The sequence below is a fragment of the Salmo salar genome, chromosome 12 (genome assembly GCF_965601325.2).
Source record: "Salmo salar chromosome 12, fSalSal1, whole genome shotgun sequence".
Classification (NCBI taxonomy): domain Eukaryota; kingdom Metazoa; phylum Chordata; class Actinopteri; order Salmoniformes; family Salmonidae; genus Salmo; species Salmo salar.
Window position 1 is genome coordinate 69,349,994 of NC_138302.1, and position 15,424 is coordinate 69,365,417.

At 41.5% G+C, this 15,424-nt stretch overlaps 1 protein-coding gene across 5 annotated transcripts in view; it reads right to left on the minus strand.

Moving 5' to 3' along the window:
* Positions 1–13,776, minus strand: part of LOC106565671 (AMP deaminase 2) — a 78,293-nt gene extending 64,517 nt beyond the window's left edge. Inside the window, exon 1 of one of the 5 annotated variants that reach the window (XM_014133025.3) lies at positions 13,382–13,776. In XM_014133025.3, coding sequence (XP_013988500.1) covers positions 13,382–13,391 — 10 coding nt within the window. In that variant the 5' untranslated portion in view covers positions 13,392–13,776. Of the gene's footprint in view, positions 1–642; positions 1,113–12,474; positions 12,641–13,381 lie in introns of those variants that run through there. The other 4 variants (XM_014133029.3, XM_014133028.3, XM_014133024.3 and 1 more) reach the window with 4 other exon arrangements.
* Between the last annotated feature and the right edge of the window lie 1,648 nt (positions 13,777–15,424).

A 15,424-nucleotide genomic window follows, 5' to 3' on the forward strand; every position in this document is an offset into this window, starting at 1 on the left:
CCATTATTATGAGCCATTCTCCCCTCAGCAGCCTCCACTGTGCAGTACATTTTCTGATGTCCGAGGGAAAAAAACAGAGTTTGTCTTTTGCAGGAACTTCTTTGTTGTTGTCATATTGCATGGCAGTTTCACCAATAAGGATTCTGGCTTTAAAGCTCTGATAAAGGAAAATGTTGTTGACCTCCTGCTGTAGATCTAAATGTTTCGCTGTGGGTGAATTAACAACCTTGATTAGGCTATTAGAAACAATCAAACAAACCATATTCCATGATTAGCCATGCATTTACTAAGCATGGATGCTTTCAAATGGGAGAAAAATGTAGAAAGAAAAAAATCCCTTTTACAGTCCAACATCCTCTTCAGTCAGTGAAATAAAGGACAATTGAAAGTCCATGCAAAACTCCCACTAGAACATAGGCCTAATCAACAAATGAATCCCCCCAAAACTGGACTACCAGAGAAAGAAAATTCATATTTCCACAGTTTTCTTTTTATCTTTCCCGTGCCTTCACACTACTGCACTAGCATATGTGTCCGTTCGACTCCAAATGCGCATCCACACCCCCCACTCCTCCCGTTTAACCCCCACTTTCCCTTACTCCCCTCTCTGGGACCCCACTGCACCCACACCCCTCCACTCACCAGGGCTGGTGGTGCTCTGCAGACTCCCCCTCTTGCGCAGTGGGGATTTGGGCTTCCCTTGGCCCTCGCTGGAGGAGGATGACATCTTGCTGCCTGTGCTCCTGTGACGGCCGAAGCAGAGTGAGGCAGAGCTGCAGAACAGCCGGCAGAGGCAGAGAGGCGCAGCTGTGACGCTAGCGCTAGCTTTAACATTAGGGGGACTTTTGTTGCAGCTGGATGGCAGGGCCCATGCAGGGCCTGTGGAAGCCCATCTGCAGTGCTGGCTCCTCCCCCCGCCTAGCTCCAGCCCCAGGTCAGCAGTCAGGCAACACGGGGGCCGGACACAACGCAGCCCAAGGCTTCGCCCTGCCACGCTGGGCCCCATCCTCCTCGGTTGCCCCAGCAACCGTGGAACGAGCTGCCGAGAGTCAATGTGGAGAAAGACAACGGTGGAGGAGGGCATTGCAGTTCAGCGTTTTCAGCGCAGTAAGTGTGATAGGCAGCAGGCCCTGAGTGAGACACACAACTACACCACAGCAAACATGGTACAGGACAGCAGCACCAACAAGAGCACATGACAGAATGTTTTTCAGGTCTTCTAAAAATAGAAATTGATGAGAAATATCTTAGATCGGCAGTGCTCGACTTGGGCCGAAGCGGAGTACAGGCACTTCTAATTTTGGGGGAATTGAGTACTGGCTCATCTATAAAACAAAGTAGCCTATCGCTGTCCCAGTTTTCACACACCGAGGTAATAAAGTTTGATCAAAGCGGAATGAAGGCGGGATCTGCATTGAATAGCAATAAAGAGTGGGCATTCATCAGCCTGAATAAGCATGATGCGCTGTTCCAAGTTGTGAGGGTTTGTAAAGGTCATGAAAAGTTATGGAAATTAGTTTCATATTTTTTGTCAATGTAATTCATAAAAAATCTACATATCAGCCATTATCGGAATGACACTTCAGTGTGTGTCTGTGTGCTGCGTGTGTGCCAGTGCAAGTGGGCCGTTGCCTGAGGAGAGAGAGCATGACATTTCAGCAGCAGGTATAAGATAATGACAGACAGACTAACTAGATCACCAATTCAAAATAAAACTTGCGAGCAGTGGTGTAAAAAGTACCCAACTGTCATACTTGAGCAAAAGTAATGATACCTTAATAGAAAATGACTCAAGTAAAAGTGAAAGTCACCCAGTAAAATTCTACTTGAGTAAAAGTCTAAAAGCATTTGGTTTTAAATATACTTAAGTATCATAAGTAAATGTTATTGCTAAAATATACTTAAGTTTCAAAAGTAAAAGTACAAGTATAAACAATTTAAAATTCCTTATATTAAGCAAACAAGACCTGATCATTTTCAACAACAAAAAAATTCATAGTAAATTATTATATAATTTTTTTACCCCCTTTTTCTCCCCAATTTCGTGGTATCCGATTGGTAGTTACAGTCTTGTCTCATCGCTGCAACTCCCGTATGGACTCGGGAGAGGCGAAGGTCGAGAGCCGTGCGTTCTCCAAAACACAATGCAACCAAGCCGCACTGCTTCTTGACACAATGCCCACTTAACCAGGAAGCCAGCCACACCAATGTGTCGGAGGAAACACCGTACACCTGGTGACCGTGTCAGCGTGCACTGTGCCCGGCCTACCACAGGAGTCGCTAGAGCAGGCCAAGGACATCCCTGCCGGCCAAACCATCCCCTAACCCAGACGACGCAGGGCCAATTGTGTGCCGGCCCATGGGTCTCCTGGTCGTGGCTGGCTGCGACAGATCCTGGGCTCAAACCCAAAATCTCTAGTGGCACAGCTAGCACTAGCCTTAGACCACTGCGCCACTCGAGAGGTCCCATAGTAAAGTAAATTACAGACACCCCAAAAAACTACTTAAGTAGTACTTTCAAGTATTTTTACTGAAGTACTTTACACCACTGCTTGCGAGATAACTGACACAAGTTAACTATATCTAACTAAGCATTAATGTTGTTGTCGCCTTTTCACCGGCACTATAGATAGCCTAAAAAAAATATGCATCGTTGGAAAACTGGGATTACCCTCTATTAAACAGTAGACATGCATTTGCGACAACGTAAAAAATATTCTAAGAATAGCCTAATCGACAAATAACTTGCTGTGCATAGATCTCCCCTGAAATATGATTATTTGAGTCTTACATATAAACATGTCTAGTTAGACACCTTGCTTTGAAGTAACCTACCTACCTTATCCATTTGATCCCTGATTCATTGAAAGAGGGAATCATTTCATAAAACCAAAAGTAATTGTTTGTAATTGTGCAAGATTTTATATCAAGTCTGGCAACCATCCTCCAAGATAGCTACAGGGTGTGCAGGCTTTTGTTCAAGCCCTGGTTTAACCACATTGTAGCCTAAACATCAGGTGCTGAACAGGACATTTATAAGCAGACTTGGGTGCTTGAAAACCCAAGCCTGGACACCCAGGAGCTCTCCAGATGGAGGGTTGACCACATGTTGACAACATGTGACTAACAGTGCAAGTCTACTTTGTGGAGGGTCAAGGGCACAACAGCAGGAGATGGTAGGACCAGACAGAAGCCTAAATAGGACCAGACAGCAGCCTTGCAGTGTCAATAATGCTTACCTTGTCATGTAGGCTATAATAATAGTAATGAAAATGTGGTTAAAAGTCATAGAAAAGTCATGGAAAATGTGTATGAAACCATAACAGTGAATAATTACATTTACGTCATTTAGCAGACACTCTTATCCAGAGCGACTTACAGTAGTGAATGCATACATTCCATAGATTTTTCTTCTTTTTTGTTTCGTACTGGTCCCCCGTGGGAATCGAACCCACAACCCTGGCGTTGCAAACACCATGCTCTACCAACTGAGCAACATGGAACCGAGTTCTCTATTAGGGCTGGGCAATATGGCCAAAATATCACATCACAGTATTTTAAAACAATTGGACGGTATGATGGTATTTTATGTTTTTGAATAATAAAAGTAGTTATACATTTGCTTTATGAGTAGTGTGGGACTCTAGGATGGCAACACAAACAGTGATTTCGGAAAGTATTCAGACCCCTTCCCCTTTTCCATAACATTTTTTGATTGTTTAATTTATTTGGTAAGACTTTACATTGAGGTAGAATTTAAGGGGAGTTGCATTCAGAAAGTATTCCTACCCCTTGACTTATTCCACATTGTTGTTACAGCATGAATTAAAAATGGATTTGATTCCCCCCCTTCACCCAGCTACACACAATACCCCATAAAGGCTGTAATGATGATTGATGTTTTTTCTCAATCTGCACACAATATCCCATAATGACGAAGCAAAAATACGTTTTTAGAAATCTTTGCAAATTTATTACAAATTTAAAACAGAAATACTTTATTTACAAGTATTCAGACCCTTTGCTATGAGACTCAAAATTGAGCTCAGATACATCCTGTTTCCATTGATCATCCTTGAGATGTTTCTACAATTTGATCGGAGTCCACCTGTGGTAAATTCAATTGATTAGATATGATTTGTAAAGGCACACACCTGTCTATATAAGGTCCCACAGTTGACAGTGCATGTCAGAGCAAAAACCAAGCCACGAGGTCGAAAAAATTGTCCGTAGAGCTCTGAGACAGGATTGTGTCGAGGCACAGATCTGGGGAAGGGTACCAAAAAATGTCTGCAGCATTGAAGGTCCCCAAGAACACAGTGGCCTCCATCATTTTTAAATGGAAGAGGTCTGGAACCACCAAAACTCTTACTAGAATTGTCCGCCCGCCCAAACTGAACAATCGAGGGAGAAGGGCCTTGGTCAGGGAGGTGACCAAGGACCCGATGGTCACTCTGACAGAGCTCCAGATTTCCTCTGGGGAGATGGGAGAACTTTCCAGAAGGACAACCATCTCTGCAGCACCCCACCAATCAGGCATTTATGGTAGAGTGGCCAGACGCAAGCCACTTCTCAGTAAAAGGTACATGACAGCACGCTTGGAGTTTGCCAAAAGGCACCTAAAGGACTTTTTGGCCTGAATGCCAAGCGTTACATCTAGAGAAAACCTGGCACTATCCCTACGGTGAAGCATGGTATTGGCAGCATCATGTTGTGGGGATGTTTTTCAGCGACAGGGACCGGGAGACTAGTCAGAATCGAGGGAAAGATGAACAGTGTAAAGTACAGATAGATCCTTGATGAAAACCTGCTCCAGAGCGCTCAGGACCTCAGACTGGGGGGGAAGGTTCACCTTCCAACAGGACAACGACCCTAAGCACACAGCCAAGATAACGCAGGAGTGGCTTTGGGACAAGTCTCTGAATGTCCTTGAGTGGCCCAGCCAGAGCCCGGACTTGAACCAGATCAAACATTTCTGGAGAGACCTGAAAATAGCTGTACAGCAACAATCCCCATCCAACGTGACAGAGCTTGAGAGGATCTGCAGAAAAGAATCGGAGAAACTCCCCAAATACAGGTGTGCCAAGCTTGTAGAGTCTTACCAAAGAAGACTTGAGGCGGTAATCGCTGCCAAAGGTGCTTCAACAAAGTACTGTGTGAAGGGTCTGCATAAATATGTAAATTTGATATATCACCATTGGGTATTGTGTGTAGATTGATGAGGGAAAAAAACTATTATTATATTTTCGAATAAGGCTGTAAAGTAACAACACGTGGAAAAATTAAAGGACTCTGAATACTTTCCTAATGCACTGTACATTCTAAGTGATTTCAATTGGCCTTTCTCCATTCTGAATTTTTATATTGTTCAATTCAACCCAAAATAATGTTCAGTATTTTTATAAATTTCTGCATTTCCTGCACTCATTTCAGATCTTTTCCACACTTCCACATTGGGCTGCACGATATGGGCAAATAATCTAGGCCTTATTTTTAACCAACTGTTGCAATTGCGATTTGACTTGCTGTCACGACTTCTGCCGAAGTCGGCTCCTTTCCTTGTTCGGGCGGCGTTCGGCGGTCGACGTCACCGGCTTTCTAGCCATCGCCGCTCCATTTTTTCATTGTTCCATTTGTTTTGTCTTGTTCCCTGCACACCTGGTTTACATTCCCTAATCACACTGCATGTATTTATTCCTCTGTTCCCCCCATGTCTTTGTGTGAAATTGTTTTTGTTACGTGTTTCGTGTTACGCACCAGACTGGTTTTCCCCCTGTATTCCGTGGTATTTCACGAAGGATGTTAAACATTTGCTTATTCTTGTTTTTGACGCAGTTGCGTCTGTCTGTTTTATTACCTCTGCCTAAATAAAGTGTGCGACTGTTCACAACTCTCTGCTCTCCTGCACCTGACTTTTCCACTAGTAGCGCACAACCTTGACACTTGTGATTTAGAGCAAAACACTTGGGTGAACTGTTGGAATCATGGAAATATAATTATTATTCTAATTATTCTATAGTTAGAATATAATAGTGGGCACTTTGAATACATTGTTGTTTGACATGACAACGAATTAAAATGCCAGGGAGGAGTTATTGTGACAGTGTAGGAACCAAAGTGTTGATAACGGTTTCCTACATTGAATACTTTCTCTTAACTACTCTTAACTACTTCATGTAGCTAACATATTCTTGCTTCACATATTGATTTAGAAGATACTATTGCACAATCAACATGCTGATTTAGGTCTACACCATCACTGGTATTATCAGGCTGTATAGCTAATTACGTTTGCTCTGACTCAGTACATTTATTAGCTAGCTATAGTTAGCTAACGCACTTTTGTACATCGCGCTGTAACGTACAATTGACCTTATTTTAGCGCCCAAAAAATGTAATACTTCCAGGTCAACTGTAATATGAATACCATTGTAAAGCACAATTTCTCCCCTTTCCAGCAAAATCAATGACGAGACCTTCATCCTGCCCGTCTCTGCATGATTCAAGAAGGCAATGAGCTCCATCTGGGCTTTTTTTAAATGGCGGGTGGGGAAGCAAAACCTACTGCGTGATAGAGAAAGGGGGAGATAAACTGTGTGGGAAACTGATTTTTTCACCCGACCTGTCCAACTTATCACCTATAAAATGTTAAAAAAAAAAACACTATATAGAGTTTATATAATGTGTCATTACATACCTATTTGAAGGTTTGTGTTGAATTTGAGTCAGGTTTTGAGGGCCAAGCTAATTTAACGGGGTCTGTGTTTTCAACTCTTTTCCAATACTATCAGTCCATTACCATGTCAATCAACGCTTGAATAGAATCGTAATTCACACCCCAGATTGTGATGCCAACACAGTCGCTACAGTCCCATTAGTTTTCATTGCAGCCTCATTAGTGATTAGCACCAGCGGCTAACAATTAGCGGCTAACAAGATTTACGCCCAACTTGCTAAGAAAAGATAAACTAGCTGTTTGCAGATGTAAGAAACACAAAATGAAACTATAAAAATGTACATTACACACGGCGTATCACATTCAACAAACCGAACATTCAAATACTGTTACAGAAGGTAAAATAAAAACCCAAACTGGTCCGTGCATCAACACCGGCATATCGTAAAATTCGTTATACCGCCCAGCCCTAGTCTTTAAAGAATAATGTCATTCATGAATTTCAGTGAACATAGTCTAATGGACAGACTTGGAAAAAGACAACTGCTGCACTTCTTTCATCACAAGTCAAGCACTGTAGATCGGTTGCTAACAAATCACCCAAAAAATTTATGGAGGACACAGCTGGAAGACAAATTAGATAATTAAAGGTGATGTAGGATCATCCAGCACAGAGTGCTTATAAGCAGACTAGTGGGCTCACAAGCTGCTTTCCTGGAAAATTCTGCATGCCCGACATTATGGATTATAAATATCCTGTGACAACAGAGCAGAAGCCAGATACCTTTCCCAGGCAGGCAGGCCGACTCAGCAGTCCATGACGTGCTCCAAACTTCCTGCCATGTCAACAAACTGTGATGTAGTGCCAAATCACCCTCATGTCCCGTGTCCTGCAAGCTACTGAGACGTGCAAGCAATGAGAGAAGTATTACCTCATTCCAGTGCCAGAGAAAAATGCATAATGTAATGTAGTATACAGAAAATGTTGATGTCAACATTAACCAAATAGCAATAAGATACACAAGACTGAGGAATTCACACAGATACACCTATGTGTCTGAATTCACACAACTACAAATCAGTAGGTGTCTGGTTAGACTGTAAACTCTCCTTCCAGACTCACATTAAGCATCTCCAATACAAAATTAAATCTAGAATCAGCTTCCTATTTCGCAACAAAGCATCCTTCACTCATGCTGCCAAACATACCCTCGTAAAACTGACTATCCTACCGATCCTTGACATCGGCAATGTCATTTACAAAACAGCCTCCAACACTGGATGTAGTCTATCACAGTGCCATCCGTTTTGTCACCAAAGCCCCATATACTACCCACCACTGCGACCTGTATGCTCTCGTTGGGCTGGCCCTCGCTTCATATTCATTGCCAAACCCACTGGCTCCAGGTGATCTATAAGCCTGCTAGGTAAAGCACAACCTTATCTCAGCTCACTGGTCACCATAGCAACACCCACCCGTAGCACGTGCTCCAGCACGTATATTTCACAGGTCATCCCCAAAGCCAACTCCTACTTTGGCCGCATATCCTTCCAGTTCTCTGCTGCCAATGACTGGAACGAATTGCAAAAATCACTGAAGCTGGAGACTCATATCTCCCTCACTAACTTTAAGCATCAGCTGTCAGAGCAGCTTACCGATCATTGCACCTGTACATAGCCCATCTGTAAATAGCCCACCCAACTACTTCATCCTCATATTGTTCTTTATTTTTTTGCTCCTTTGCACCCCAGTATCTCTACTTGCACATCTATCACTCCAGTGTTAATGCTAAATTGTAATCATTTTGCCACTATGGCCTATTTATTTCCTTACTGTACCTCCCTAATCTTACTACATTTGCACACACTGTTTGTAGATTTTTTTATTGTGTTATTGACTGTACGTTTGTTTATCCCATGTGTAACTCTGTGTTGTTTGTGTCGCACTGCTTTGCTTTATCTTGGCCAGGTCGCAGTTGTATATGAGAACATGTTCTCAACTGGCCTACCTGGTTAAATAAAGGTATAATAAAATAAATAAATTAACAGCTTCTCTTTCTCAATCCATAGAAGACAAGCAAAATAGCAAATCCTTAAAATAGAACGGTAGGTTATCAAGGCTGCACTGCAATTCAAGTGAAATACAGTATGTATGAGTACATTTACACCTAAAAGGACCCATAACCACCAACATGTGAAATTAATAGGAGCACATCAAATTGGGTGACAAACTGAATATACAGAACCAGCTAAAAGTTTGGGCTCACCTACTTATTCCAGGGTTTTTCTTATTTAGTTTTTTACAATTTTCTACATTGTAAAATAACAGTGAAGACATCAAAACTATGAAATAACACATATGGAATCACGTAGTAACCAAAAAAGTGTTAAACAAATCCAAGTAGCCAACCTTTGCCTTGATGACAACTTTGGAAACGCTTGGCATTCTCTCAACTAGCTTCATGAGGTAGTCACCTGGAATGCATTTCAATTAACAGGTGTGCCTTGTTAAAAGTAAATTTGTTGCATTTCTTTCCTTCTTAATGCGTTTGAGCAAATCAGTTGTGTTGTGACAAGGTAGGGGTAGTATACAGAAGATAGCCCTATTTGGTAAAAGACCAAGTCCATACATTGGAAACAACAGCTCAAATAAGCAAAGAGTAACGACAGTAGAGGTCGACCGAATATAATTTTTCGACGCCGATACCGATAATTGGAGGACCAAAAAAGGCCGATACTGATTAACCTCTCTAGGGCAGGCGGGACGAATTCGTCCCACCTACGTAACAGCCAGTTGAATCCTGTGGCGCGATTTTCAAATACCTTAAAAATCCTATTACTTCCATTTCTCAAACATATGACTATTTTACAGCTATTTAAAGACAAGACTCTCGTTAATCTAACCACACTGTCCGATTTCAAAAAGGCTTTACAACGAAAGCAAAACATTAGATTATGTCAGCAGAGTACCCAGCCAGAAATAATCAGACACCCATTTTTCAAGCTAGCATATAATGTCACAAAAACCCAGAAGACAGCTAAATGCAGCACTAACCTTTGATGATCTTCATCAGATGACAACCCTAGGACATTATGTTATACAATACATGCATGTTTTGTTCAATCAAGTTCATATTTATATCAAAAACCAGCTTTTTACATTAGCATGTGACGTTCAGAACTAGCATACCCCCCGCAAACTTCCGGGGAATTTACTAACAATTTACTAAATTACTCACGATAAACGTTCACAAAAAGCATAACAATTATTTTAAGAATTATAGATACAGAACTTCTCTATGCACTCGATATGTCCGATTTTAAAATAGCTTTTTGGTGAAAGCACATTTTGCAATATTCTAAGTACATAGCCCAGCCATCACGGGCTAGCTATTTAGACACCCGGCAAGTTTAGCCTTCACCAAAATCAGATTTACTATTATAAAAGTTTGATTACCTTTTGTTGTCTTCGTCAGAATGCACTCCCAGGACTGCTACTTCAATAACAAATGTTGGTTTGGTCCAAAATAATCCATCGTTATATCCGAATAGCGGCGTTTTGTTCGTGCGTCCCAGACACTATCCGAAATGGTAAATCAGGGTCGTGCGCATGGCGCAATTCGTGAGAAAGAATTTCTAAATATTCCAATACCGTACCTCGAAGCATGTCAACCGCTGTTTAAAATCAATTTTTATGCAATTTATCTCGTAAAAAAGCGATAATATTCCGACCGGGAATCTCCTTTTCGGCAAACAGAGGAAAAAACACAAAGACGGGGGCGGCCAGTGCACTCGCCTAATGCCCATTGTCCCTTGATCGGCCACTTGAGAAAGGCGATAATGTGTTTCAGCCTGGGGCTGGGATGACGACATTCAGGTTTTTCCCGGGCTCTGAGAGCCTATTGGAGCCGTGGGAAGTGTCACGTTACCGCAGAGATCCTTTGTAATTGAATGAGATGTCAAAGAAAGACAATAAATGGTCAGACAGGCCACTTCCTGTAAAGGAATCGCTCAGGTTTTTGCCTGCCATTTGAGTTCTGTTATACTCACAGACACCATTCAAACAGTTTTAGAAACTTTGGAGTGTTTTCTATCCAAAGCCAATAATTATATGCATATTCTAGTTACTGGGCAGGAGTAGTAACCAGATTAAATCGGGTACGTTTTTTATCCAGCCGTGTCAATACTGCCCCCTAGCCCTAACAGGTTAATCGGCCTATTAATTAATTAATTAATTTATTTGTAATAATGACAATTACAACAATACTGAATGAACACTTTCATTTTAACTTAATATAATACATCAATAAAATCAATTTAGCCTCAAATAAATAATGAAACATGTTCAATAATGCAAAAACAAAGTGTTGGAGAAGAAAGTAAAAGTGCAATATGTGCCATGTAAAATAGCTAACCACGTTGGTGGTTCCTTTTAACATGAGTTTTCAATATTCCAGGTAAGAAGTTTTAGGTTGGTTATTATGTGTGTGTGTGTGTGTGTGTGTGTGTGTGTGTGTGTGTGTGTGTGTGTACACAAGTGTTAAACTTCAAGAACATTGATAGAAGGGAGTAGGCCTACTTAAACATTAGGAGCATTTACAACTAGCTGTATGTTACAGTGACTTTTGTGTTGTTTATGGTGAAAATGCTATTAAAACATTCTGATGTAAATAATTGTGTGTTTCTGTCCCTTACACTCAAAGCATAGTATACCTGTAACTCAATGTACTGCTTTTTAAATGGAAAAATCTTTCTTTAGGGCAGAATTTGAGCAAATATTTTTGGGGGATAATAATGTTCTACTGTCACATACACCGGATAGGTGCAGTGAAATGTGTTGTTTTACAAGGTCAGCCATGCCATTAAATCTTAATTATTTTAATCGTTTTTTACCTTTATTTAACTAGGCAAGTCAGTTAAGAACAAATTCTTATTTTCAATGACGGCCTAGGAACAGTGGGTTAACTGCCTGTTCAGTGGCAGAACGACAGATTTTTACCTTGTCAGCTCGGGGATTTGAACTTGCAACCTTTCGATTACTAGTCCAACGCTCTAACCACTAAGCTACCCTGCCGCCCCGTTTGACAGCCTTAGTATTTATTCCTCATGTCACAATTTATTTATATTTTTTATCTTTATCTTTAACTCTGCATTGTTGGAAAAGGACCGTAAGTAAGCATTTCACTGTTAGTCAACACCTGCTGCTTACGAAGCATGTGACAAATAACATTTGATTTGATTTGGAACTGAGGTAATGAGACACAGGCAATACTAAGTTAAGACCACCATCTAGTGGTAAGACGACACAACTACATCAAAGGACAAAACGTTCTTCAGTGAAAATCAGTATCCCAGACATCTTCACCAACTTTGATGCAAGGTTTACCTCTGATAGACATTTTGGACTTGACACGCAATTGCTGACACCTAAACTAATGCACACAATTCATCAGATTTGTATAAATGTATGTGATAATCAATAACTTAACTTTCAATACAGTCACTTGTCAATACAACTGTAAAATATATATAAAAATATAATTCAGACTGTGTGGCAACTGCCAACACAGTAAAAGGGTGGTTTCAGTGGAGGACAAAAACAACTACTGCAGGCTGTCTGCAACATTCCAATAAATCTGACCCATTTTTTTTTAAAGAACTGACTTCTCGCCCTCCCTGTGGTGCAGCTACACCACTAGAAATTGAGGCCTACATTTTTTTCCCCAGGGAAATTATTTTTTACCAAAAAGCCAAGTCTATGACAGGCAACCAAGACAAATGATGGCAACGCAACTTACAGTCCTTACCCCAAGAATGGGAGGATTGTTGTTGGGAAGTTCCTCAGGTTCTTTATCATTCTTCTGTGCTTTTGTTTCAGGCTCTGCCGGTCAGGCTTCCTTCCTGGACACCCTAGCAGTAAAAATGAGACCAGACTGCTGGCTCTTTTTTTTTTCTTTTCTGCAAAGCTCAGGGTATTGCAGATTTGTTTGCAGAGCTGCCCACCCCCTCACCCTTCAATCACTCCTCCCCGAAAATGATCCTCCTCGCCCTGAGTCATTCATGTAAAATTATAGCCCCCCTTTTCCTGAAAATAAGTGAATTTCGCCTCCCTTGTACCAGTGACATAACACTGAAGCCTAGAGATGATAGACAGACTGAGTGCAAAGTCGGCAGTGTTTTTCCACTGTCAGGCCACTGTTACTCCAGCGTTTGTAGCGTTTGTCATTGTGTATCAGTGTACATATCCATGCATAACAGTCTAGTCACTACAAGAAAATCAACTGTCGTAAAAATCCTCAATTACTGATATGGGTGCACTGCAGTAATGCTTTTACTGAAACAATGCAACTTCAATATGTGATGGCTTGGTACTGCTGAAGTCAAATACTGACAGTATAGAAATGCTACAATCATGTAATAAACTAACTGTCCTGCGCTGTCCAGGTAGCTAAGTGTGCCACACATTTGATTTACAAGTAACGTTAACAGCTTCTGTTCTGTCCAATGTGGCTCTCTAGATCTTTTACATTTATAAGCTAACTTAGCTACTATTGTACTCGTGAAAATAACGAACTGTGTATTTTACATTGTTTAGCTAGCCACAATACATTAAGTCACATACCAAATAACTCAAGAGGATTGGTCATGAAAGTTCTGACATCAACACGTGGTTAAAAAAACCCACTGGTTTAGCTAGCTACTTACCACCTGCCATTGTTGCGACCTCAGTCTTAGCTCGAAGAGGTGATACAGATAGTCGCAGTAGTTTGCCTTGCCCTAGGAAACAACTGGTAACCTTACTGTAGCTGACAGTTGTTTTTCTCACACGTCCCGAGTACAGCCTTCTAACAACTTCTCACTAGTAACTAGCTTGCTAGCGAGCTAGTTTTGTTAGCTCCAACTGACCAGTCATAAGAAAATGTGGAAATATTCCAGAAATGTGAATTTATTGTCTAGCTATAGACACATCTATTTTCTTTAGTAAATATATTTCTCCCACCGAATGTATATCTCATATCATCAGCTAGCTATGTTAACTAAACAATAAGATGTGTGTTTTTGTTTGTTTCGTGTGTGACTGAAGACTACCATTTGGCTGCACTTTTGACTGGGGAATTTATTAGCGGTTTTGACGTCATGTAAAACAAAAAAAAAAAATCACATACAGAAAAAAGTGGAGAAAGTTTTAAAGGGGCAGTGTTAATTAGTTGTGCACAGGTCAGAAGTCAAGTAGTCCCACTAGTAGTCCATGGCTTTAAAACAAATATTTGGATACATTTTAAACTTTGTTTGACAAGTGGTTCTGAAAGGTTATGACATTAGCTTTCAAATTATATATAATACAGTGCATTCGTAAAGTATTCAGACCCCTATACCTTTTCAACACTTTGTTATATACAGCCTTATTCTAAAATAGATTAAATCGTTTTTTCCCTCAATTTATATAAAGAAAATAAAAAGGAAATATCACATTTACATAAGTATTCTGACTCTTTACTCAGTACTTTGTTGAAGCACCTTTGGCAGCGATTACACCCATGAATCTTCTTGGGTATGACGCTACAAGCTTGGCACACCTGTATTTGGGGAGTTTCTCCCATTCTTCTCTGCAGATCCTCTCAAGCTCCGTCAGGTCTCTCCAGAGATGTTTGATCGGGTTCAAGTCCGGGCTCTGGCTGGGCCACTCAAGGACATTCAGAGACATGTCCCGAAGCCACTCCTTCGTTAACCGTGGGGGCTTTACTTGGATCATCGTGCTCTAGCGACTGCTTGTGGCGGGCCGGGCGCCTGCAGGCTGACCTGTGTTGTAAGTTGAACGGTGTTTCCTCCGACACATTGGTACGGCTGGCTTTCGGGTTAAGCGGGCAGGTGTTAAGCAGCACGGTTTTGCGGGTCATGTCTCATGTCGCATGACTCAACCTTCGCATCCTGAGGCCGTTGGGTAGTTGCAGCGATGAGACAAGATCAAAATTGGGGAGAAAAAGGGGTAAAAAAATAATAATAATAAAAGAATAAGGCTGTAATGTAACAACATGTGGAAAAAGTGAAGTGGTCTGAATACTTTCCAAATGTATAACCAATTTTGAAAGCATCAGCTATAACTATTGTTTAAAAATTATCCATATTGTGCCATTGACATTAGAATGTTGGAAGCTTAGCCATAAAATTCCATGTAATGGGGCAGCTGTTTTTGGATTGTAACTTTGGTGATAGATGCACCAGATTTCACACAAACAGCTAGAACAGGGCTTTAAAAAGATTTGGGCCATTAGGGCCATCACAGAATTCACTTATTAACCCACAGAAGACTTACCCAATATGCCTGCCAAACACCTCAATGGGGTCTTGGACAATTTCGCCTGACCATACCTGTATAAAATATGTAAAATGTTCATAGTGGGCCTCCCGATTGGCACAGTGGTCTAAGGCACTGCATCACAGTGCTAGCTGTGCCACTAGAGATTCTGGGATTGAGTCCAGGCTCTGTCAAAGCCGGCCGCGACTGGGAGACCCATGGGGCGGCGCACAATTAGCCCAGCGTCGTCCGGGTTAGGGGAGGGTTTGGCCGGCATAGATGTTCTTGTCCCATCGCGCACTAGCGACTCCTGTGGTGGGCCGGGCGCAGTGCACGCTGACACGGTCGCCAGGTGTATGGTGTTTTCTCCGACACATTGGTGCGGCTGGCTTCCGGGTTAAGTGGGCATTGTGTCAAGAAGCAGTGCGGCTTGGTTAGGTTGCATTTCGGAG